Source organism: Theobroma cacao, chromosome 4 (genome assembly GCF_000208745.1).
Source record: "Theobroma cacao cultivar B97-61/B2 chromosome 4, Criollo_cocoa_genome_V2, whole genome shotgun sequence".
NCBI lineage: Eukaryota > Viridiplantae > Streptophyta > Magnoliopsida > Malvales > Malvaceae > Theobroma > Theobroma cacao.
The window spans coordinates 24,980,495-25,003,956 of NC_030853.1; the positions used below are offsets into that span (position 1 = coordinate 24,980,495).

At 35.1% G+C, this 23,462-nt stretch overlaps 3 protein-coding genes across 7 annotated transcripts; 2 read left to right on the forward strand and 1 right to left on the reverse strand.

Moving 5' to 3' along the window:
* Nucleotides 664-4,128, forward strand: LOC18602519 (mitochondrial import inner membrane translocase subunit tim16). 2 transcript variants are annotated; one of them, XM_007033952.2, is made up of 5 exons: nucleotides 664-909; nucleotides 2,285-2,372; nucleotides 3,453-3,586; nucleotides 3,687-3,824; nucleotides 3,913-4,128. In XM_007033952.2, the coding sequence occupies exons 1-4, from the start codon at nucleotides 907-909 to the stop codon at nucleotides 3,810-3,812; spliced, it is 351 nt and encodes a 116-aa protein (XP_007034014.2). In that variant the 5' UTR covers nucleotides 664-906; the 3' UTR covers nucleotides 3,813-3,824; nucleotides 3,913-4,128. The 2 variants fall into 2 exon arrangements, with proteins under 2 accessions (XP_007034014.2, XP_017974173.1); XM_018118684.1 differs by having other exon boundaries at nucleotides 666-909; nucleotides 3,687-4,128.
* LOC18602520 (clathrin interactor EPSIN 2) lies at nucleotides 6,957-16,147 on the forward strand. 3 transcript variants are annotated; one of them, XR_001927534.1, is made up of 15 exons: nucleotides 6,957-6,990; nucleotides 7,865-7,927; nucleotides 8,139-8,190; nucleotides 9,297-9,376; nucleotides 9,455-9,533; nucleotides 9,806-9,889; nucleotides 10,007-10,152; nucleotides 11,102-11,446; nucleotides 11,803-11,844; nucleotides 11,955-12,050; nucleotides 12,141-12,298; nucleotides 12,936-13,156; nucleotides 13,700-14,843; nucleotides 14,933-15,703; nucleotides 15,832-16,147. XR_001927534.1 is itself a non-coding variant. In XM_007033954.2 (15 exons), the coding sequence occupies exons 3-15, from the start codon at nucleotides 7,893-7,895 to the stop codon at nucleotides 15,406-15,408; spliced, it is 2,958 nt and encodes a 985-aa protein (XP_007034016.2). In that variant the 5' UTR covers nucleotides 6,967-6,990; nucleotides 7,130-7,215; nucleotides 7,865-7,892; the 3' UTR covers nucleotides 15,409-15,826. The 3 variants fall into 3 exon arrangements, 2 of the variants coding, with proteins under 2 accessions (XP_007034016.2, XP_017974959.1); XM_007033954.2 differs by lacking the exon at nucleotides 15,832-16,147 and adding an exon at nucleotides 7,130-7,215 and having other exon boundaries at nucleotides 6,967-6,990; nucleotides 14,933-15,826; XM_018119470.1 differs by lacking the exons at nucleotides 6,957-6,990; nucleotides 7,865-7,927; nucleotides 8,139-8,190; nucleotides 15,832-16,147 and adding exons at nucleotides 8,200-9,042; nucleotides 9,153-9,213 and having other exon boundaries at nucleotides 14,933-15,826.
* Nucleotides 16,354-23,209, reverse strand: LOC18602521 (2,3-dimethylmalate lyase). 2 transcript variants are annotated; one of them, XM_007033959.2, is made up of 9 exons: nucleotides 22,673-23,209; nucleotides 21,706-21,917; nucleotides 20,612-20,893; nucleotides 20,098-20,220; nucleotides 18,839-18,989; nucleotides 18,216-18,313; nucleotides 17,306-17,342; nucleotides 17,055-17,212; nucleotides 16,354-16,750 (listed from the first exon to the last, which is right to left on the reverse strand). In XM_007033959.2, exons 1-8 carry the CDS (start codon nucleotides 23,010-23,012, stop codon nucleotides 17,094-17,096), a joined length of 1,362 nt encoding a protein of 453 aa, XP_007034021.2. In that variant the 5' UTR covers nucleotides 23,013-23,209; the 3' UTR covers nucleotides 16,354-16,750; nucleotides 17,055-17,093. The 2 variants fall into 2 exon arrangements, with proteins under 2 accessions (XP_007034021.2, XP_017974960.1); XM_018119471.1 differs by having other exon boundaries at nucleotides 18,216-18,433; nucleotides 22,673-23,208.

Below are 23,462 nucleotides of genomic sequence, written 5' to 3' on the forward strand. Positions count from 1 at the left end.
TCAATACATGTGTTTCTTTTTGGTAATATTCGATAAAATTTAAAGTGAGAAGCAAGGGGGTTTGAAATATTTAGACTTTAATTTTTTTAAAAAAAAGAATAATAATTGTTAGTCATTTTTTAATTTTAAAATAAAATGGATATATGATTTTTCGGATATTAAATTTATCATAAATTTGATTTTAAAAAAATAAGTATGTTATATTATATATATTTCACTTTTATACACCTTTATGTTATATATTTTAATCTATCTAAGATTTCTATATTTACGCATAACATAATTTTGACGAATGGAATTTGCATCTACATGTAACTATAAAATTTGGTTGAGAAAATATTATTAAATAATATAAAATTATAATTCAAAAATTGTTATTGTGATTACTTTCGATTTTACATTTTTGTCGCAATCATGGTGCCGAATTGGTCTAAACGAGTTAGTTGGAATTCCCAATGACATTCTTGGACGTAGGATTGGCTGGGTCCGAGTCCCATTTTGCTTTGGGTTTGCCAGAATTTGGGCTTCCCTGGCCCAAATTAACTTTTGGGTTGTAGAAACCCCTTCCATTTCCATCGTAGAGCCTAAAAGAGATTGGGCTATATCTCTCAAACTATAGGTGAAAGATAGCCCATAACATTTGGGCTTCTATGAAGAAAAAAAGAAAGGGAAAGAAAATTTCAATAGGAGATGCACAATTTGCTTCTTCTCCAATCTCTGCGAGAAAAACTACTTGTAAAACAATATTTCTTCTTTCGCTTCCTTTTCTCGAACTTTCTCTTCTGCCAGTTTTTAAATTCGTTTCAATCAAAATCTAAATCAAAATCGTATACTTCCGGGCCTTTTTTGGCTAAAAGAAGCTCTTTTTTCATCTAAATAATTGGTTAAATAGAATTCTGATCGGCCATGGTACGTTCGCTCTTTACCCTTTTGTTTAATTTTCTTATTCAAATTTTATTTTACTATCAGTTGCATGAAAAATTTCTTGTTAATTAAGCTGAATTATTGTTAAATTCAAATATATGTGGTTTTTCAATGCTAATTTGGATGTTTTAGCTTGTTCGTAAAAACTTTTAGGTAATTCTGTTTCTTCGGGTCGTTATTAATTTATTTGTTATTGGCAATGATATAGGAGTATTGGTAACTCTTTCTGCCACATACCAAGATATGGATGTCTTGGACATAATTCAAGTTTCAAGTAAAAATGATCTGCTTCAACTTACTTACTTTTAGAATCAATATGCATTTGGGTTTTTGGTTTTGAAAGCAACCAATGTCATTTGAAAGGATGGGTCTACTAGAGCTGGACTCTTTCCTCTGGATCCTTTCATGTATCAAGTTTAGGTTGCATCTTGCTTCAATGCCTCTATCTAGTACTCTTTTTCCTTACTTTGATGTTTTAGGTTATAAACAGTTCATCATAGGATCCCGTAGCTTTTATCTTCTTGAACGTTGGCTTCTTTAGCATATTTTTGGTTGTGAGAGATTGCAGAGGAAATGAATTTAAATTACTACATAGTATTAAACTTTATGTTTCTTATTGATTTTATTTCTAAGAATTTATTTCAATCTCAAATGGGTCAAGTTACATTATGGTTTGCTCAGTTGGGGTGCTTAGTTTTCCTAAACAACCAAATTGAGGATTTAAATGAGTACCTTTTAGAATAATTATGTTAGTATCATTAGTGTACAGAGATAAAAAGAGACCAGTCAACACAAGTTCCTTGCTAGTTATAGCTGTAACATTCTGAAATTCAAAGTGATAAGAATGTGAGAGAATGTTTTGTAATAAAATGTCAAGATATTTATTCCAAGCTATGCTGTCTAAGTTGAGGAGATGTAAGCAATATTCCTTCCAATTCTTTGGCCTTATTCGATGAATATGTGGATTGCTGCTAAGAATTGGCCTGTTTAAACTTGAAAGTGCTGGAAGGATAAGATAGAGGTGAAAAGATCAAAAGACCTTACATTGAACCATGAACTGCAACTTGTAGATTAAAGAATCTATTCTGGATTAATTTAAACTGTTTACAAGGTTTATGTAGTTTGCTGTTAGCTTTGTTGTGCTGTCTTGTGGTTCTTTGGTTTTGGTTCACTTTAGTGTTGTGCTAGTATCTAGATTTTAAGAATTCTCAGATTTAAAATACTATTTCTTGCTTGATAAGACCATAGATCAAAGAGAGAGAAGGTTGTAATGGTGTATGTTGTCACACTTGCATTTTGTTTGAGACTTTTTTACATTGATGGTATTATCATTGTCATATCAATATATCCTGTTATGCAGGCTGCAAAGATTCTTGCCAACTTAATTGTAATGGGCTCCGGTATATTGGCTCGTGCTGTTGTTCAGGCATATCGTCAAGCACTTGCAAGTTAGTTCAATACTGCACTACTGTTATTTCATGTTTTTACTTTGCTTGAAAAGTAGGAGCTTGCTTTTATTGATTGTAATGAAGATATGGTCTTAAAAATAGTACAATAGTGCGCTATAATCATTGTAGCAGACTCCACTTATTGGTAACTAGCTTTGTTTGTTGTTCTGTATTTTGAAATGCGCATTGACTTTCTTCAATCATAATGCCCCTTCTATTTGAAATTACACAGTTATGGCTCTTGCAATAATAGAGTTTCAAGGTCAGGATAGTGAAACGAGACATGGAGCAATTAGTACAATGTGCACCAAGAAAGAGCAGAAAGATAAAAAAGCTGATCCTGGGGTCTATGATTATTTACATTCAACCTAAATATATTTTGCATTCAGCTCCTTTTGCTGACCAGAAATAGGCTAAGAAAGTTTGAATCTCAAAGTTATGAAGGCTAAAAGCATTTCAGGGTTATTACAATTTGAAAGTTGGACGAATAAATGTTTCTGAAGTTCTTTTTCTTATCAATTTATTCTTTTGTTTAACTCTGTGCAGAAGTTCTTTTAAAATTTTGGTTTTATGACTTTATGTTTATGCAGTCATGATAATGAGAGCTAATAATTAACTAAATTGGTACTACTTGTTTTCTACATTTTATATGAATTTATATTATTCACCAATTTTTCATGCCACCATGTGCCACTGCATTTATGAATTCATATTGTCTCCCTCTTCTCTCTGACATATACCTGTATACATCTGGTTTAGTAGTGAGCTAAATATTCTAGATGTTGATTTACTCATGGTGAGATCTTGTTGAAAGAAGTCAAATTGGTTGAGTTCCAGAATCAGCATTCTATTGTTAATAAAAAAATGGCAGTGTTGTGCCAATACTTAAATTATCAGAAATCTGCAACTGTATCAGTTGATCTCTGCTACTCTTGTGATTGGTTCTTTTTTATTTTTTATTGCGACACTGTAACTAGCATTTTAGGGAGAAATAACAACAGCAAGATGATTATATTTATCTAGTGGCAGGTTTTGTTTGCTTTATATGTATCAATGTTCTGAACAATAAGTTTATTGCAGATGCTTCAAAATCTGGTGTTGCCCAGGAGACACTACAAAATGCTGCCCGCCGAGCTAGCAAAGTCATGACCGAGCAAGAGGCTAGGCAGATTCTTGGTGTAAGTGAGGAGACTGCTTGGGAGGAGATAATGAAGGCTAGTATTTTTTGTGGATCTTTTTTTTTTTTACATTTTTCTCTGTTTCTGTTACTATCACCTTGACAAGTTTTAAAACTTCTCCATTACTTTATTTCAGAAATATGACGTTTTATTTGAGAGGAATGCCAAGAACGGGAGCTTCTACCTTCAGTCGAAGGTTCATAAGGCTAAGGAGTGCTTAGAGGCAGCCCATCAAGGCAAAGGGGAGGGCACTCCTAGTTGAGAATTTGTCGAGGTTTGCTCATTGCACATAGAGACACCTGTTTGTATACTAATTCTAGTCTCTGAAGAATGGTCTAAAAGATTTAAATTGTATGCAGCAGCTGTTCTACATTTCGCTGCTCCTGGGTTCGAACGTTTATGGAAATTTTGTATCATCAATGCTAAAGTAGTTGAGTGGTTGCGAACAACTAAAGATTCTTAAATCATCTATGCCGGCAATGTATCTTGATCTAAGTGTTTGCAGTTGATGTGCTGCATGTTAGTTTAATACACAGCGCGGATTAGTTGTAATACTAATAAAGAATGTGAGAAATTACTTGTTAGTATATAATAAGTTTAGTTTGATTTAAGTATTCATCCACCCAACTTTTTTCTTCCATAATTTACGAGTATCCTTCTTGTGATAATGAAACCATCATGATTATTTGACATGCAATCATCATCCCATTGCATTAAGCTGTCAAAATAGTCCAAGATTCCTACCCAAAAGCAACTTTGTCAGGGCTAAATGGAAAACAAAATTAAAACAGATACCGAAAGATGTAGCCTGAAGTCAAACTGGCTACAATTGTTAACTGTTCAAGGGCCGTGGTTAGCATATTAATCCTAGCTAGGTTTAGAATTATCCTGCTTGTTTCTTTTTGGAAATTAAGAAAAGTTTTCTTTTAAGGGCAAAAGGAAAGAGAAAGACTTTATGCCGCTTTGCCCTTTTCATTATTATGGAACCCCCTTTTTGTAGCCAATATTGAGACAATGAAATGCAAACTCGACGGTGGTTACTCCCTCACTTTTGTCATCTTTCTATGCTTTGGTAGCGTCTCTTTCATTCTTTGATCAATCCCTGCAGCAGAAACAAAATATTCCATGTCATATATTTTTCCTGTTTTCTTTTGGACAGAAGAATCTGAAAAGAAGGGCAAAATGACCAGTCTAGGTTTGCATTCACTTCAAAAACTTCACCGGTGTGTGTACAGATTAGGGCCACCACCCAGAAGTAGAGTAGTAGAAAGGAGCTTCCAAATTTCCCATTTGCATGTTTCCTCTAAAGAGAGAAACGTTAAAGATTATGCAATGCCTACATTCTTATAGCAAAATATTTTTAAAAAAAATTTATCAAATTATTTTTTATTACATTTAATCAAATTTTGATATTTTTATACTAAATCAAATAAAATATTTTGAATAATGATTAATTAATTATTATTTAATTATTTTATATAAATAATATTGATGTGATATATTAACATATCATAATAAATGATAATGTGACATAACATTAATATTTTTACTCTTCACATGAGTGACATGTTAGTATTATATGATTATAATAAATGATGATGTGATATAACGATATGATATTTTTACTCTTTATATGAGTGTCATGTTAGTATCATGTCATCATAATAAATAACAATATGGTATTTTTACTCTTCATATGAGTGTCATGTTAGTATCATGTGATCATAATAAATGATGATGTGACATAATGATATGATATTTTTACTCTTCATATTAGTGCTGTGTTAGTATTATGTGATCTAAAATGACAAAATGATATTTTGACTAATGATGATTAGTTAACTTTTAGTTATAAAAATTTATTTGACTCAAAATTAAAAAAAAATATTGAGATTTGATTTAACATAATAAAAGAATAAAAATTTATTTAAAATTTTTTAAATAATTGGAAAATTTTCAAATATTATGATATCAAAATTGTTTGCCCGTGAATAAAATAATATTAAATTTTAAATTATTTTCGCATTAATTTAATTTTTTTTGACCCTTTCTAAAATAAAGTGAATTATTTAATTTTTTTGATTATAAGGTAAAATAACATTACTCTTTTCTTAAATATTCAAGAGACAAAAGATATTTGGAGATTACAAATTTCTTTCTCCTTAATGTTCCAAAGTTATACTTTATAAATAGTATTTTAATAAATATTTTCAAAAGATTTGACAGATACGTATATGGACTTATAATCTGTTCTCTTTTCATTTTTTCCTTTAATAAGAGGATGCTAGGAAATGGACCAGTAAGCGAACCTTCGACCGACCAACTTATTGTCTTCCTGTCTATTCCTTTTAATCTTTTACTCCCTCACAAATTCTATATTGCAAAGCACAACTAGTCAACTACTAATCAAAGGTCAACATTAGCTCTCCATTCACAAAAATACAAAACAAAACTCAAAATATATACTTGCCATTCAATCTAAATGGTTTCATATTTATGGTTAGATTTCAAGTACCTGATTACGATATAATGTCCGAATTAATGCTCTGAATTTTCTTTACAACCTATGGTGGTGGTAGGCGGAGGCATATTATTATCAAGGAAAGAAGTGAGGTCGCATTATAAGGGGATAAATAGGCCTCACTTTAATTCAAGTAATCTATGCCTTTTTTTAATAATAGAAAGGCACTCAACGGAACTTGTAGCCAAGGCTAGGGTTCACTAATTATGCACCTGTCGTTTATTAATGCCTCCCCTCTTTTAATTAGAAAAATTGATACATGTCTTTATTGTCAAGGACCATACAAATTTATAAACCCACGAGTATTTCCCTTCTCCAAGGATTCGAAAGCATAAGAATATCTTAAATTTTATCTTTTTAATTTAAAGATAAATAATAATCCTCTGATCAAGTATTCATATATATATATATAAACTTTTGCACATTAATTTAAAAGATTAATATTTATTATCATATCTGTCACATGAATATTTATTTTTTTCTTTATTTACAAAATTCTGAATGAAGTAAATTATATTCTGATAAAAATGATTCCATACAGATGTGACATATAAATTTTATTATTATTTATTTATTTTTAATTAATAATTTAAAAGAAGTAAGGTGGATTAATGATAATGACGGTTGGGAAAAGGAGATTAAAGTGACAAAAAAGCACTCCAAAGCAACTTCCCACTATTATTACAACTCAAATGTGGAAGAAAAGCTTTGCATTATGAGATCCCAAAATAAATAATATATAAATAAAAAAGTTTAATAAGTTAAAATATATATAAAAAGGAAAAACAATCCCTTAATTTTCTGCGTGTAAGTTGCGCTGTCTTTTTTATTCCAATCTTTAATTCTCTAAACCCCCGAAAATAAAGAGAGAGAGAAAAAAAAAAAAAAACACAGCAACACAAACCAAACCAAAACAAAGGTACTTTCTCTCTCTCTCTCTCTCTCTTGCTGGTTTGGTAGCGTAATATTTCTTCAAGCACCAAATTTTGCATCGATTTCTTGGGAGAGAGCTCATAGCGCTATTCCTCTCATTTTCTTTGTTTTTTCCCTCTCTTCAGTTTTTTCTCTCTAACAGCGACGATCGATTTCAGAAATTGAAAATCTTTGCCTTTCAGATCTGCGCTTTGAATTTTGATTCGATCAGGTTCAGGTTCCAATCTTTGTTTGGTTTCATCCTCCATCTTTTTCTCTCTATCAATCAGATCTGATACGTTTTGTTATTTTTTTTAATTGGGAATTTCGTTGGATTTCTCATTTGTAGATCTAATTTTCATTTCTCAAAATTTAGCTCCATTTGACCTCGTTTTGATGATTTTCCCTGTTTCTTTTAATACGTAATTGTTGTAAAAAAAATTACTCTTTTTGATTGAATGGTTAGAGATTTGTTTCTTATTCTCATAAATGACATGTATATGTGTTTGTCGATGCTTTTCTTGCCAAGACTCAATCGTACGATTTGAAGATGTAGGGATCTATCGAAATACTTCTCGAAAGTTATAGGATTTTGATCCCAATTAGCTTCTTTTAATGGTTAAATTAAATTTCTTCTCCAGTTTATGCATTAAATATTTAAATCTGAATTTCGTGTAACTGTAGTTATATGCAAATTTAATTTCATTATATTGCCTGCAAATGACCATTATTTTTTCTTTTGAATTCTTTGACTTTTCTTGGTAACATTCAAGCTTTATCTGTTTCAGATGAATATGTTTGATTGCATTTTATATATTCCATTGTGCTGTCTTAAACCGGTTCAAGATCTAACCTTTCCTTATTTTTCTTTGATGTGACAGGGCTGCTTCATTCTGAACGCAAGCAACCATGAAGAAGGCCATCGGTCAAACTGTTAGAGACCTGTAAGTGTATTACTAGATACTAATTCCCCTATACCCTCATTGAATTTGTTTTGTATATTTAATACTATAAAACAATCTCTTGGTAGCAAACTTATTCTAAAAAGACGATGATTGAAATTTTGATTGTTTTTTGTACAATTTGTTTTATTCCTGCATCTTGGTATTTGCTATTACCAGCAGCTAAATGATTTTTTCTTCTTTGCTCTTGCAGCAAGAGAGAGGTGAATAAGAAGGTGCTTAAAGTTCCTGGCATAGAACAGAAGGTAAGAATATATTTAGAAAGTTCACTGCTCATTTGAGTGCATAAATTGTTTTGTAAGTGGTAGATCTATTGTCAGTAGTGGCTAGTAGAATCATGTTTGTTGTGGCTGACGGGATCTAATAAACTGTCTAAAACATCGTTCTGATTGAGATGATATGTGAGATCTTAAACTACCAGTGATTCTGACTTCTATCCACATTTTAGTTGCAAAAATTGAGGGCCTTTTAATATTATTTATTAAAGTGCTATTGTGATTCTATACTGTTGCATATCCCAGTAATGGAATAGAATTAGAGAGGCCAACAGAGGAAGAACAAGCAGTGCTTAGGGAGGCTGAATTTTGTGGAAGGTGAAGAAATGGTATGATAAATGGAGTCCAGCATGTGCACATATGCAAATGGAGAATTTTTTGGGTGAGTTGCGAATGGATAATGCTGTTTGTCTGCATTATGGAGAGCAGAGAGGTGACGATAAGGGGAAAAAAATGCTCTTGTTTTCGAAAAACTGTAGAGGAAAAGTGCGAGAACTAAATTGAAGTTAATGATGTCTTTGAATTAGTAGCTTGATGGGATATTTGTATTATATGATGGGTGGTTTCCTACTGGTAAGAGGGCTACATAGTAAATGTGTCAACCATGCACGATAATGTATGGAGTTGGACTAATAAAGTTTCGACAATTGGCTAATTTGGTTTGGAAGAAGAGTTTGCTAATCTCAACTTTTGAGCATCCTGTGGTGTGTCCTGTCTGTTACAGCCAGTTTGAGCCTTTGAGTGAAAGTTTGGAAGCTCTTACGCACAGGGTACTAAAAGGACTGATTCTTACATTTGCTGAAGGGTCCCAACTTTTTCCGTGTAAATATCTTCTCAAGTTGGATTAAGTGCCATTGATGCTGATTGAGCTGAATCTTGATTGCATAAAGTGGTTTCAAAATTTTTTCTTTTTCATTTTCTTACTTTGACAGGGGAGGGGATTGCCGTTATTGAATTCTTGAACACCAACTAGCGCTATTCAACAACTGCACAGTAACAATACTACTTGTAATACTATTATAAAATTTATTTATCTGCATGAAACAATATTCTTTTCTGTTCCTTTTGTCTTTCAGGTTCTTGATGCTACTAGCAATGAGCCCTGGGGTCCTCATGGATCGCTTCTTGCAGATATTGCAATGGCTACACGAAACTAGTAAGCTTGAGAGAAATTGTGCATTATTTTTATCATTTATTTGTTACAGGAGAAGTCATTTATAAAATATCCATGCAGTCATGAATATCAGATGATCATGGCAGTAATCTGGAAACGTATAAATGACACTGGAAAGAATTGGCGACATGTCTACAAGGTCAGCATTATGTTGAGGGATTAATTGCATTACATGTGTTCTCAATCTGTTCTCTCTTTTCCTTTACAAATTTCGTGGAACTGTTCAAATTTATCCTTTGTCTAAATCTCCATCTTAACATTTCAATTGTCCTTTTGTTGTCACGTAGTACATCTTTTTGGTACTATATTTTACTTTTTCTGCAGTTTCTCTGCATATATTTACTTTCCTGCATTTTACCCCTACATTAATTTATACCAATGAACTAAGGTATATGTCTTATTGAGCTCCAGGCTCTGACTGTTTTGGAGTATCTTGTTGCCCATGGATCGGAGCGTGTCATAGATGACATAAGAGAACATGCTTATCAAATATCGGTAATTGCTGTTTTTTGATGCTATTTGACAACTTTGCATGTGGTGTTGATGATACAATTTGCAGCTTACTGTATTTAAATACCGTGGTCTAATAAAATATTTCTTCTCATGTTGCAGACTTTGTCTGATTTTCAATATATTGACTCCAGTGGAAGGGACCAGGGTAACAATGTCCGAAAGAAATCTCAGAGCCTAGTGGTCTTAGTAAATGATAAAGAAAGAATAATCGAAGTAAGACAAAAGGCTGCAGCTAACAGGGACAAGTGAGTAAGCAGAAATGCCTTCATGTTGTAATCTCCTTGCTGTGTTCAACTGTCTTTTCTAATAAGTGTTTCATATCACCAGCATTGGCAAAATTTATACTTAATTTTGATTCTATGCAGTTTTCAACATCACATGTAGATAAGCGTGCGTACATTCAACTTGACATGCATGAGTGTTTCAGCTTGTCAATTACATTCGTGCAAGAGCATGTACATATACACATGCACTTTCTCTCACACTTGGTCAGAGATATACATTTTGTGTTATTGAATGGGATAGCTTGTTCCATTGTTTGGGTAGAAAAGTCCAAGTTGTTATTTGGTATATGTTGCTCGCATAGCTGTTGAGAGACATCCATGTCTAGGGCATTTCAGTTTTGGTTGGAGGCATCTTTAATATAAAAAGTCTTGACTTAAGATTGATTAGAACTGTTTTTTCCTCCTAAGGTGCTGGTGTATTTACACTGTTCTTGCCATTAAGAGGATTCTCTTGGGATTTTTCTTGTTCATCCTTTCACCAGTGGACATCAATTTTTTACTCTTTTATGCCAAATCTAGTGCCTTATGGCAGGTTTTTGTCTATTAGGCATTTTTCTGATATGTATCATTGTGGACTATATCTGTCTTCCATTTATAATTTTGAATCTATTTTCTGCAGCTGTGGTCCTATATCCCTATTCTAATAGATAATATAGCTGAAATACGGTGTTAAAATTATCTATAAATAAGTATATATTATATAATATATAATATTCTACCTTTTTCTATTTGAGTTCCTTTTCTGTTAAGTACTGATGGCATTTCGTGCTCATGATCATTTGACTGCACTTTTCTTGTCCCATAGGTAATGTGTTCATATATTTTGCCTCTGAAATTCCTTTTGGATATGAGAATATAATTGAATGGAAATGTAGAATTCTTCCACAATGTCTAACTGTTTGTTCTACAGGTTTCGAAACACATCAACGGGTGGAATGTATAGGCCAGGTTCAGGGGGATACGGTGACAGATATGATTATGATCGTTATGGAAGCAGGGAAGATGATCAAAATGGTTATGGAAGAGACAGGGAATATGGCTATAGAGATGATGATCGGTATGGCAGATATGGGGATTCAAACAGTCGTGATGGGGACCGTTATGGCCGGGATTATGAAGACCGCTATAGCAGAGATGGTTATAGGGATGATGACTACAGAGGTAGAAGTAGAAGCGTTGATGATTATCAGTATGGCACAAGAAGCAGGAGCTCTGATAGAGACCGTGCTGTTGATGACGATGGTGCATCATCTCGGTATGTTTACTTTTGAGCCCTTTATTACTATGTTCTTTTCGAGCAACATATTAATATTGTTCATCCATTTTTTTAACCTTATCTCCTTGATTTTATGTTGAAGTTACTTTTTTTTTTGTTGGATATTATGAAACATCACCTAATGGAAGGTGTGAATATTTATAGGTACTTTTCCACTAGATTGGAAACTTAAATGTTGCATTTACATCTAACTTTCCATGGAACTTTTTTACCACCATGAGCTTTAGGGTGTTAGTTTGCTGAGTGAAATGTCCAGATTTTGTATTTGTTTTGCTACTACCTTCATGGGATGCTTGACATTGAGAATGTAATTAGCATGACCATCTTCTCTGCAGGGGCAGCGGAGCTAGAGGTGATGAACATTCTCAGGATGGAAGGTAACCCTGAGTGGTTGCGTTCTCAACTTGTGTTAGTTGGTCAGTTGTTATTAGACAAGAATTATTTCTTTCTTGTTACTAATAATTTTCTGAAAATCATATTTGTGCAGGCGGCTTGAGCGGAGGTTTTCTGAACAAAATATTGGTGCTCCTCCTAATTATGAAGAAGCAGTTAGTGAATCTCGGAGTCCTGTTCATAGTGAAAGGTATTTTTTTATTCCTTAAATTTTCAGTGGCATGTTGCTTTAAGTTGTGTTTTTCTAGTTGGTGCATACTGAAAAGATCTTTGATGATAGGGATGGAGAAACTTCAGTAGCAGCTGCTCCTAGAGCTTCATCTCCTCCTGCTAGCAACAATCCTAACCAAGCAGCCTCTGATTTTGGTAATTCAATGTCTCCTGCAAATCAAGTGGTGGAGGCTTTTGATGAATTTGATCCACGTGGGTCAGTGTCAGGTACAAATTTCCTTTATAAATTCCATGCTTTGGATGCTTTTAATGGCTTTGTCTGGGTGATTATAGTTGTCTTTTATAAGGAATATGTTGCCCTTATTGCTTGTCCAGTATGAAAATTAGTTGATGTGGTGGTCTCTTTTGACTTGAACAATCACCCTGCAAAATGTTAATTTTTCAGTCATCCAAGTATGGTGTTTGATATGCTCTGTTACTTCACATTCCATTTCATTTATTTCGTTTCACATGGTAGGTTTTAGTGTATTCTTTTTATCTGTAAAATTTATCACATGTTTCTTGTGGAATATATTTTATCACTTATATATTGATAGTCATTTCCGGGAGCCAAACTTTGCAGTTGGTTATATACTAGCAATGACTTTAAATTATTGTGCCTGACATGATTGGTCAGGCTGCCTTAAAACGGAAAAGTCTGTTTCAGCAACATTTTTTAATTTTTCTTTTTTGCTCGCTTTCAATGATTACTGGTATCATTTATATAAGTGATTGGAGTTTCATGTGATTGTGTGGAATAAAACTCCTAGTTTTGAGGAGCTTAGATTGGATTCTTATTGATGCTATTATTGTTTATCCATTATGACTGGAACTCATTTTTCATCTTTTGCTGCATCTATTAAAGCTGCCCCTACTACTGCTCCTGCTGCTACAGCCACTCCTGCTACTGCTGTTCCCACTGCCACGATGAGTGCTGAAATAGACTTACTCGGCGTGCTTTCAGATTCATTGGCCATTGTGCCAACTACACCTGCCACCCCTTCTGGTGAGGCTGATGCCCTTGAAAACTCTGGTGCTATACCCAACTTTGCTGCTAATCAATCGGCATCTAACTTTGAAAATCAGGTAGACATTATTTGTTTAATTGAGGGACTTTTTATAGTCCATACTCCTTGGTTCATGTACATGGATTTCATTGCACCTGTTTACAATATGCCTATTGATGGCACCATCAATGTGGATACACTGTTCTAATGTCTCCTTATGTGTTTTCATTTGTTTTAAGTATATTTAAAAATTTATGTAAAACAGCATGGATAGTTAAGAATGAAGCAATTTTGTGGAACCACTGAGTTTACTGTGTACTTAATGTAGAAACAGTAACATGAAATGTTTTAGGGTGAATTTCAAAAAATATGTAGGTGAAATTTTTTTTATTGTTGTATTATTGAATGTTCCTTGGTGTTAATTTTTTTTACTAACTGATTATGGATATAATCATCTGTCTTCTTTCGCTTTATTTCCTCCTCCCACCCCACCCCCCCCCCCCCCCCATCCTCTCTCTCTCTCTCTCTCTCTCTCTCTCTTACCCCTCTGAACTTTGTCTTTAATTAATTTGTTGCCATAATTCTATTGCTATGGGATAAGTTAGTTTTGTCCTTGATACAGGGCTTTGATGATCCATTTGGTGATGGTCCTTTTAAAGCTTTCCCTTCAACTGATGCTACCCCAGCTCTGCAACAAACTTCAACTGCCATGCCTACCTTCCAGCCTACCATGAACCAAAACGCAGAAATTCCTCAGCCACCTTCTGTGAATCCTGAGACAGTTGCAGACTTCAACTTTGGGGATTCATTTTCTGCCAATGCTTACTCTCCACCCACTGTCTCCAGTGCTCAATCTCCAGCAAACTCCCAGTTTTTGCCTCAAGAACTGTCAACTCCAAATCAGGAAAGTGATATATTGGCAGATATCCTTCCACCGTCTGAACATGCAGATGGTGTAGCGGCACAGGCAGCCTTTTCAGCACCAACTAGCCACTCAGTTCCACCAGTTGCTACATATGGCCAATCAACACAGCCAGGTGCTAATATCTATGGTCAGCAGGCACAATCAGGTGCTAATATCTACAGCCAATCCGGACAGCCAAGTGCTAATCCTTATGTTCAACCCGGACAGCCAAGTGCTAATCCTTATGGCCAACAGGCACAGCCAAGCGCTAATCCATATGGCCAATCTGTGCAGCCAAGCGTTAATCCATATGGCCAATCTGCACAGCCAAGCGCTAATCCATATGGCCAACCTTCACAACCAAGTGCTAATCCTTATGGCCAACCCACACAACCAAGTTCAAATAATACATATGGTAATTTTAACCAACAGACAGTGTCTATGCCCCCTCAAAGTGCAGGATCTGCTGCACTGAGCAGGAATGGGAGCTTAATCTCTCAGACAGGTTCTAACATTCCTGTCAGTTCACACATGGCTGCCCAACCTCAAAACCCTGCTGGACCGGCTGCACAGTTTAACACTGGAAATTTCCTTTCACAGCAGGGTTCAGTCGTGCCAGTTACTTCACAGATTACTCAACAAGCCACAAATGCACCAGTTGCACAAAGTAACAATGATGTCCTAGGTGGCTTATTCTCACAACCAGGAATAAACACTTCAATGGTACCACAGACTGGTAGTCCCTCTTCAACAGGAGCACTTTCTATAGTTCCACAACCATCAAAGGACAAATTTGAGCCTAAGTCAGCGGTTTGGGCTGATACATTGAGTAGAGGACTGGTCAATTTGAATATATCTGGACGTAAGTACTCACTTTTCCCCTAGTAAAAAAGGTCATGAAGTCTGTACCTTTTCCACAAGAATTAACTTTATTTTATTTTCTGTACACAGCTAAAATAAACCCATTGGCTGATATTGGAATTGACTTTGATGCTATCAATCGGAAGGAAAGGAGGATGGAAAAGCCTGCTCCGACTGCAGTGACATCTACTGTCACCATGGGTAAAGCTATGGGATCGGGGTCTGGGATTGGTCGTGCTGGTGCTAGCGCTCTCAGACCTCCACCAAATCCTATGATGGGTTCTGGCATGGGCATGGGCATGGGTATGGGCATGGGGATGGGAATGGGAATGAGCGGCGGTCCTGTTGGTGGCATGGGTGTAGGAGGTTATGGTGGTATGAATCAACAACCTATGGGCATGGGAATGGGGATGAACAACATGGGCATGAATCCAGGCATGGGGATGAATATGGGAATGGGGCAAGGGGTCCAAATGCAACCCCAAACTGGAATGCCTGGCAGTTATAACCCTGTGATGGGTTCAGGGGGCTATTCTCAACAGCCATATGGTGGTGGTTACCGATGAGATTGGGGTGCCTCCCCATACAAATGAGGGAAGTTATTATATGCTTCGGATATACAGAGTAAAAGAGATTGGAATAGCAAACCCGGTGTCCCTGTCGAATCCATGAGTCAACGATGTAATTTTGTAGTCACAATTCTCTTGGCAGTGGCCTGATGCCAGCCCATGTTTATTCATTTCTATTATTTCTCATTCTTGCTTAAGCTATTGCACACATTTGGGGCCACGGGAGTCTTTTGCTTCATTGCTGGTTTGAGCTGTTGTGAAATTGTGTAGCAGAGAGGACGACCTTTCACAGGTTGCCATTTTCTCATTCTTCCATAGAATATATACATATTTTTTGCACCTGTTTGAGTATTTGTAGTATGTCTGGCTACACTATGAAACAATAAATCTAATCATTCATTTTTTTTCCCCATCATTTAGTTTCCCGTCAGCAACAGTAGTAATTTCAGTATATTCACAAGGAAGAAGCAGAGGAGTGAATCAGTTGGACACTTCTATCAACACTGCCTGTTAGAAAAGCAAGTTTGATTATGGATGTGATCCGATCCGATAGGATAAGAAGTTATATATTTTAAGTATCGAAGTTAGCACGGCATTTCTTGGTTTAAGACGGTGAAGTCATATATTTCTTAGAATTACAGTCAATGTGAAGAACTTACACATTATAAATGATTAAGCTTCCACCTAATAATGTAAGGTTGAAGATTAGTCTGGAATGGAGAACATTTTCATGTTTTGTAGTTTCAGTTGAAACCACCAGCGCCAGCCTTGCCAGCAGTAAGTTTTTGCCATGGAAAGAGTTTCATGCAGGTCAGGAGTAGGTGCACTAAGTTCTTGCCACAACCAAATCAAACCAACACGGTTATGAGGGCAAAGCTTAACAATATATTAGATTTTTGGTAAGGAGGAACTTGCATCTAACTTATATGTAAAACACTATGCTACAGTTAACAAAATATTTGAATTAACACCATAATTTTCCCTTATACAGACTGTTATGATAGCATCAGGCTGAACAAGAGACACAGAATTGTCACAAGAAATGCAAAAAGCTTGATTTTGAAAAACTCCATGAGAGAGGAATGCAATGTCCTCAGAACTTCCCTTCTGATGGTATAAATAAATTATGGTTTGATCAGTTTGTTCAACATAGGCTTGCAGAGTATGATTTCTGTGGCCTGGTTCTAACAAAGTAACGTATAAAAGAAACTAGAACACACTTCGGAACTCTTAAGGAAGCCTTAACCTGGGGTTAGTGTTGCAATACAAATCCAATGGACCTCCCCTTGCTACCTTCACGATCACATCTCCAAATTTTCAGATGTAACAAAAAATCTACCTGTTAAAAAAGAAGCTCAAGTGTCAATAGCAAATATGCCAAGATAGTACAGCCAGGGTATCTGTTGAATAATTCTGACAAAACTATCTATCAAAGCTTCATAAAGCCTCAAATCATTTTGTGAACATGTAACAATAATGTGGTGATGGTGGAGGTGTTGTTTTAGCCATAATTAGGTGGTATTCTTTAAATGGGATTATTATATAAGCCTTTCTCTTCTATCTGAATCTAGACTTTCAGGCCTAACAAGCGATTAGAGCATCTTAGAATTGAAAGTTCTCTTTTAAAGAAACCTAAAAGGTACCTTTAACTGTAGAATCTTGAAAGTTCAATTACAATGGGATCATTCAAGAAAGACTTGAATCCTGTCACCCATTGTATCATTAAAATCCAATAGCAGCTTCCCCCCTACTTCCTCAGCAGCATCATCCAACAATGCCTTGATGTTTACACCCCCCAAAGCTGTGCAGAAAAGAGATCAAACTCTTTACAGTAATTTTCTCAAGAACTCATCTGAAAAGATAGTAATTGTAAATATGTAAAACAACAACATACCTGGAACAATGTTTGTGACTCCTTCCAAAAACCCAGCCTGTGGGAAAAGGGAGAAGGTAAAAGGAAAGATGATAGTCATTTCCATAAAAAGATACTTTAATTAGACATGATGATGACACCTGATATGGAATGTTCTAAAACTGATCAGAACAAAGGCCTATTTCTAAATGTAAATATCAAAGACCAAAGCACTGCCACGAAAGGTAGTACAGCCTAATACTATTCACATGGAATTCAGATTTACCTGTATGCAAATATATCAGGATATGCGGATGAATTGGTGCTCAAACATTATGTCCTTTCCAAAGTTTCAGAAACATTGGAAATATGTTTTGAAGATCTTTGCAAAAGATGAAACTGGTAAGGGTTATACTTATATATACCCAGGCCTACTGGGCAACAAATAAAGAGAAGAAAAGCAAATTGCAATGTTATCAATCAGTATCAACAGCAGCTTTAAGTGACAAGTCAGCATCTTTTTAGCATATTGATACATATCATTTCACTATCTGTAGCTATAAATGTGTGTTAAATTCATAGATTGAACAGTATTTCCTTCACATTCTTCGGTAAAAGATCCAACTAAAACATACTTATCAACTAAACATGGTGCATTACAGGATTTTTTTTTTCAATTATCAAATTATTTAACTAGTAGAAGAATAACTTTGTAATGCATTAAGATTCACTAAAGTGTTCATGCCAACTAAACAGCTGGGATTATCTAATCCTTCTTGCATGCTACACAACCCAAATAAATTTTGACATATAAAAGCAGCACTTAATTTCAGGAAATTATGATTGCGGTTATGGCATGTTTAGTTTGAATCATAAACCAGCATTTTTAACGTCAACTGAAAGACAAGCAACCGAATTAACATGGTATCTATCCTCAAAGCAGAAGACTTACAGGAATTCTAACATCAAGTTTCTCAAATCCATCTCTTCCAGTAATCTTGATTCTCAACGTCCGAGACCAGATCCCAGAAAAAGGACCCCTTGAACCATCTGCACCATAGTTATTGTATACATCAGGAGTTATCACCTCGACAACTGGATCTTGAGGACTTTGACCTCTTTGTTCCGAGTCATCTTGAACCCTTTGTATACTGTATGCATTACTGCTCACTGACACATAAACCATGTTTTTTGGATTAGGAAGACAAGACAACAATTTTGCATTATTCTCAAAAATGACTCTGGGCTTAATTTGGGAGACAGAATTGGCCATCCTGAACCAAGAATTTAGTTAAAATTAAGTAAAACTACAAGTCATAGCATCAAAGAAGGTAGAACAAGTACAAAAGTCTATAGCCCATTTTTTTTTAATTTTATAAAAACAAATAAAAGAACAAGTTCTGAATGAAAGTTTTTTAGGCTATAGAACCAATTCTGGTCATTGCAATTTTAGCTCAATGATATTAAAAAAAAGGAACAAACTTCACATGAAAGATGGGAGAGACTGAAGCATGATGGACATTTTGCTCAAGAAAGGAGTTTTCACTCAAGTTTAGAGAACTAAATCTCACCCACCTCTGTCTGAATATAGCTGATAGGTGCTGGTAGCATATCTTTTTTCTTCCTCATAGTAATTATTGAAACCTAAGATTTCCTTGATTTCGTCAAAAGATGGCATGCTTCCAGGAGGGGGGATACGACCTCCTTTCAGGGCAGTTAGTGAATCCTGCAAATTTATAGAGGTTGACATTTGAGAACCAACACTGTATTAACAATCAAATTGTGAAAGCATGTGAAGCATCGCTAAATATCCATATTGTGGGCATCACAACATTAGACCTTAAAATTTTCCAGGCTTGAAATAATGGCTATATTCAGACTAGAAATCAAAATCATACATTGAAGCAGTACTTAAGTGCCAAGAACAGTAATATCTTTTTCATAAGAAAATGTAGAAGTTTCACATTCACAGACATCAAGAAAAGACCAAAAGACAAACTGAATTAGGTTTCAAGGCACCTTGAACTGGAAAATGCAGTTTAGCACATATTATTAAATGGTGAAAATTATCAAACCCCTTGAAAACACCACTAAATGGTGTTTTGAAGTGATATAGTCATCTTTTTCTCCCCTTCTTTCTGACTAAAGAAAAATATATCTCCCTCAGGTCTATCACCGGTCTTCCATCTATCTTAAAGGCTTCTCTTTGACTTTTTAGTGGTATTAAGCAAAAGTACACACATTTGTTTCGCATCAGCCTGCTAATTCAAATTACCTGTAGCTTTCAGCCCTTTGCGTTACTTTTTTCACCAATATTTCTTCTGAATTTTTATGAATGAGGGTTTAGCCTCCTTAGAGTGAAGATATTGGCCCTAACTAAAACTAACATATGTTAATTCAACTCATCTCAAGTTGTCAGCTTATGCCAGCAAGACAGCTACAGATATTAACTAGCAACTGTAGACTCAACTTGAGTTAAAAATTATCAAAATACCAGATCAATATGTCAAATCTTGCACCAAGAATGTCATTACCATGCATACTTGGTTAAGCTTAAAACAAAATAAATTCTATTTAATATCAGAAGACAATGAGCTCATCTTCATATTATCAAAGTACCCCAACACAGTGCCTGAAGCGTAAAATAATATAAGAGTCAGATCATGTTATGCAACTGCTTGTGTTTCTCCATAATCTGTGCAATGGCAAGAATCAAACCATAGCATTTGGTTTTCTTTTTGGTAGTTAAGCAGACTGCATCATGTCAGATAAGTGTCAAAAGAGTGACAAGTGAGCTTTCATACATATCAAGTGAAGAAAATGAAGATATTGACCTGCATTGCTCGTATAGACACCCCAATCAAGGAAAGTGGATATGCTACAAGTTTATATCCAATTTCCTCAAGTTCAAGCGGATTGAGTATTGGTGTTTTCCCCCCACCTTCAAGCATATTAGCCTACACAGGAGCATAAAAGCTACATAAGTCATTGATGATGGTTGAGAATTGTCTGGAAAGGAAGCAGAGAACAAGTGCCTGTCCCAACAAGTTTGAGAAATAGAATAAAGATGGGAAAATTCTCATACGGCAGATCCCATGCTAGTGACAAATTCCCTATATATACATGTTGGAAAGCCAATCAAGATGTTTAAATTTTCAAATAATGAAGCAACAGGAGAAAGCTACTGGCCTACTGCTGAATAAATATTATGTTTCCTCTGAATTCTGTTTTATATGCAATAAACTGTGTGTATGTGAGATTTTGGAGGAGGGGTGAGAGTTGCTACAATCATGCAATATAGTGTGTAAGATGCTTATTACTTGGTATTACATAAGGAACATACCATACCATTTTTGGAACTAATGGAGAAACTTCACAGAAGGCTTTCATCTCTTCTTTAGAGGCTAGAGCATCAATAAAAAGGACATCTGCTCCAGCATCAGCAAAAGCCCTTGATCTCCAAAGTGACTCCTCTAAAGACAGTGCTTGACGAGAATCTGTTCGTGCCACAATAACAATGTCAGAACCACTCTCTTTGCGAGCATCAACAGCTGCTTTAATTCTCATCACAGCTTCCTCTCTGGACACCACCTTCCTGCCTTGTGTATGACCACAAGCTTTTGGAGACACCTGGCAGTTCAGTTTTATAAAAAATCGGAGCCTCAAAACAGGAACAAAAACAAATAAGTATTTCTAAAACTAAACTGGAAGGTTAGACTATAAACGAAATGGCTTAGGGTACCATAAACATTGTTTACAGCACTGCACTACTGGTGTTATGCCAATATAATCACTTTTCATTAGTGTGACTAGTTTCTTTCATGATAGTAGGTTTTCAAGCCTTCAGTAAGATTTCCAGAGGGCATCTTCTATATAGCCTGGTTCTGTTAATTTATTCTCAAAGGTTGAAATTAATCCATAGATTTATGTTAGAGGAAGCCTGTAAGTTTTCTACTGACTTCCTCTTATCAATTAAAATTTACTTATTGCAGACAAATAAGGAATACAATTTATATCTTCAAATCTTACTTTTAACATATCAATACAAAAGACCATGTCATGACTAGCCTTAGCAGCAGAAAATAACAAAAATTTCAAAAGCTCAGCCGTGGAGCTGGCAGTGCTATTCCTAAAACCTACTACACTACTTTTCCAGTTCGCATGCATGGGCCATAAATATAGAAAACACAAAAAGGTCCATGAGACGAAGCTAATATGTTACTCTACATGCTCAGAACCCATCTATCTAAGATTTAGAACCCATTAGCATGACTCCTAACAAAATTAATCTAAAAACAGGAGATATAGAGTTAGAAAACACCTGAGAGACAACCAGAGAGAGGGAGAGGGGAGAGAGGACAAAGAAAAAGATGAATGACTGAAAAGGTTTACCAGCAACAAAATTATTTCAAAAGCCAAATATTTTTCAACAGAACATGAACCTGATCTTCAAGAATGATCCCTGCAAAGCCTGCTCTTATATATCCTTTAACAGTTCTCTTGACATTCATTGCATTTCCATATCCATTATCACCATCCCCAATGACAGGAATTGAGACTGCCTGGGTGATTTGTTGCCCCTGATCCACCATTTCACCATAGGAAATAAATCCTGTGTCTGGTAATCCCAGGCGAGCAGCAGAAATGGAAAATCCTAATGATGGCAGCAAACAGTGTTAATGCACATATCATCTTGAAACAGTTGAGCAATGAAAGTTTTTTAACAAATAATTTGTCCAATAATACACATTCAGATTTTGATACCGGAAATGTATCAGACATATCTAAAGGATGATTCAAAAGAAACAAAATATTAGTGTTGTACAAATCAAACCCGCATGTAAGAAGAACAAAAGCATCAAAACTGCAGTAATTACTAATTTATTATAAGAACCATATGAATTTTCAGTAAAAACATATATGATGGTCAAAAATAAATGCAATGGAACTAATATCTGGCTTCTGGAGATACAAAGAAACAAAAAAATGGTAAACCAAATTGCCTTGGATAAAGAAATAATCAGCATCAATAATCAGTTAGCGCTAAAATTTGCAAATTCAGAGCGTTCTTCCAGATTGAATTTAAATGTAACCCATCAACCAGAAAATTAAAATCAAACTACAAGCACAAATAACTCCAATATTATATAACCAGCTTAACCATTTAAACTCATATAGTTACCAATCATACAAACTAAGACCGAGTCCTGGGGTTATCAAATCAATGCAAAAACTGCACAAACCACCAAAACAGAAAAAAACCCATATCACAAACTCCAGCAGTTTAATGACCAATATACAGAAAAGATTGGACTTTATATATCCAGCAACTCCAACTCAGAAAACCCACATCTTGAAATTCTTGTATAAATGAAAAGATTGGAGTAAACAAAGAAAGAAAGCAGATACCGCTGGTGAAACAATACTGAAAGCCAGCTCTTTCAACAAGCTTAGCACTGAGACCATCAAAACAAGCAGGGCCTTGATGAACCCCTGGCAATTCCAGAATCTGTCTAAGTGCCTTCGCAGGTGGATTCCTCTCTCCAGAACAAGCTCTGATCGCTTGGAACCGTTTAGAAGAAGTAAAGAGAGCGTTAGGCTTTGGTTTTCTGGTTTGGTTATTGATGGGCGCTATAATGGAGCCATTTTTGAACTTTGCAAGTGGAAAAGTGTGAGCTTGTGAGAGAGGGTGGTTGAAAAAAGAGAGGGCTCGGTCCCTGCTAGCTACTACTGCTGATGATGGGTTCATGCTTGAAGCACAGTTTCCCTCCCTCTTTGCTTCTTTTGGTGATCCTTGTTTAGTCTATTATCAAGATTTTTTTTTTTTTTTTTCAATTTGATCAAAGAAAGGAAAAAGAACAAAGAGAGCGAAGGAAAAGAGCTTTTGGCCTGTTGTAAGATGCAACCGAGAAAAAAAAAAAGTGATTGTGATTCTAGTTTCCACCTAACTGACAATGAAGAAATTACATTTGTCAACTTATGAGGTTGTTCATGTCTGCTTGTATGAAAGAAATACTAGTAAATAATAAGGAAATAAATAATTAATTTTTACTATTGTCTACATAAATGTTATAAAAAGCAAAAAGATTATATTTTTCTAAACAACATAAAAAGAGAGAACAAGTAGAAATAATAAACCTATTAATAATTTTTTAGCAGAACAAGAATAGCATACACTAATTAATCATATGTTTTTGTA

Bases quoted from the DNA above. Each gene is read 5' to 3' on its own strand.
- LOC18602519 (XM_007033952.2), top strand. The intron at 2,373-3,452 runs GTTAGTTCAATA...AGTTTATTGCAG, and splicing joins ATATCGTCAAGCACTTGCAA to ATGCTTCAAAATCTGGTGTT. The intron at 3,587-3,686 runs GCTAGTATTTTT...ACTTTATTTCAG, and splicing joins CTTGGGAGGAGATAATGAAG to AAATATGACGTTTTATTTGA.
- LOC18602520 (XM_007033954.2), top strand. From the start codon at position 7,893: ATGAAGAAGGCCATCGGTCAAACTGTTAGAGACCT. The intron at 11,845-11,954 runs GTAACCCTGAGT...ATATTTGTGCAG, and splicing joins GAACATTCTCAGGATGGAAG to GCGGCTTGAGCGGAGGTTTT. The intron at 13,157-13,699 runs GTAGACATTATT...TCCTTGATACAG, and splicing joins CATCTAACTTTGAAAATCAG to GGCTTTGATGATCCATTTGG.
- LOC18602521 (XM_018119471.1), bottom strand. From the start codon at position 23,012: ATGAACCCATCATCAGCAGTAGTAGCTAGCAGGGACCGAGCCCTCTCT. The intron at 18,434-18,838 runs GTGGGTGAGATT...TTTATGTGTCAG, and splicing joins TCAGCTATATTCAGACAGAG to TGAGCAGTAATGCATACAGT. The intron at 17,213-17,305 runs GTATGTTGTTGT...TTTTCTGCACAG, and splicing joins AGTCACAAACATTGTTCCAG to CTTTGGGGGGTGTAAACATC.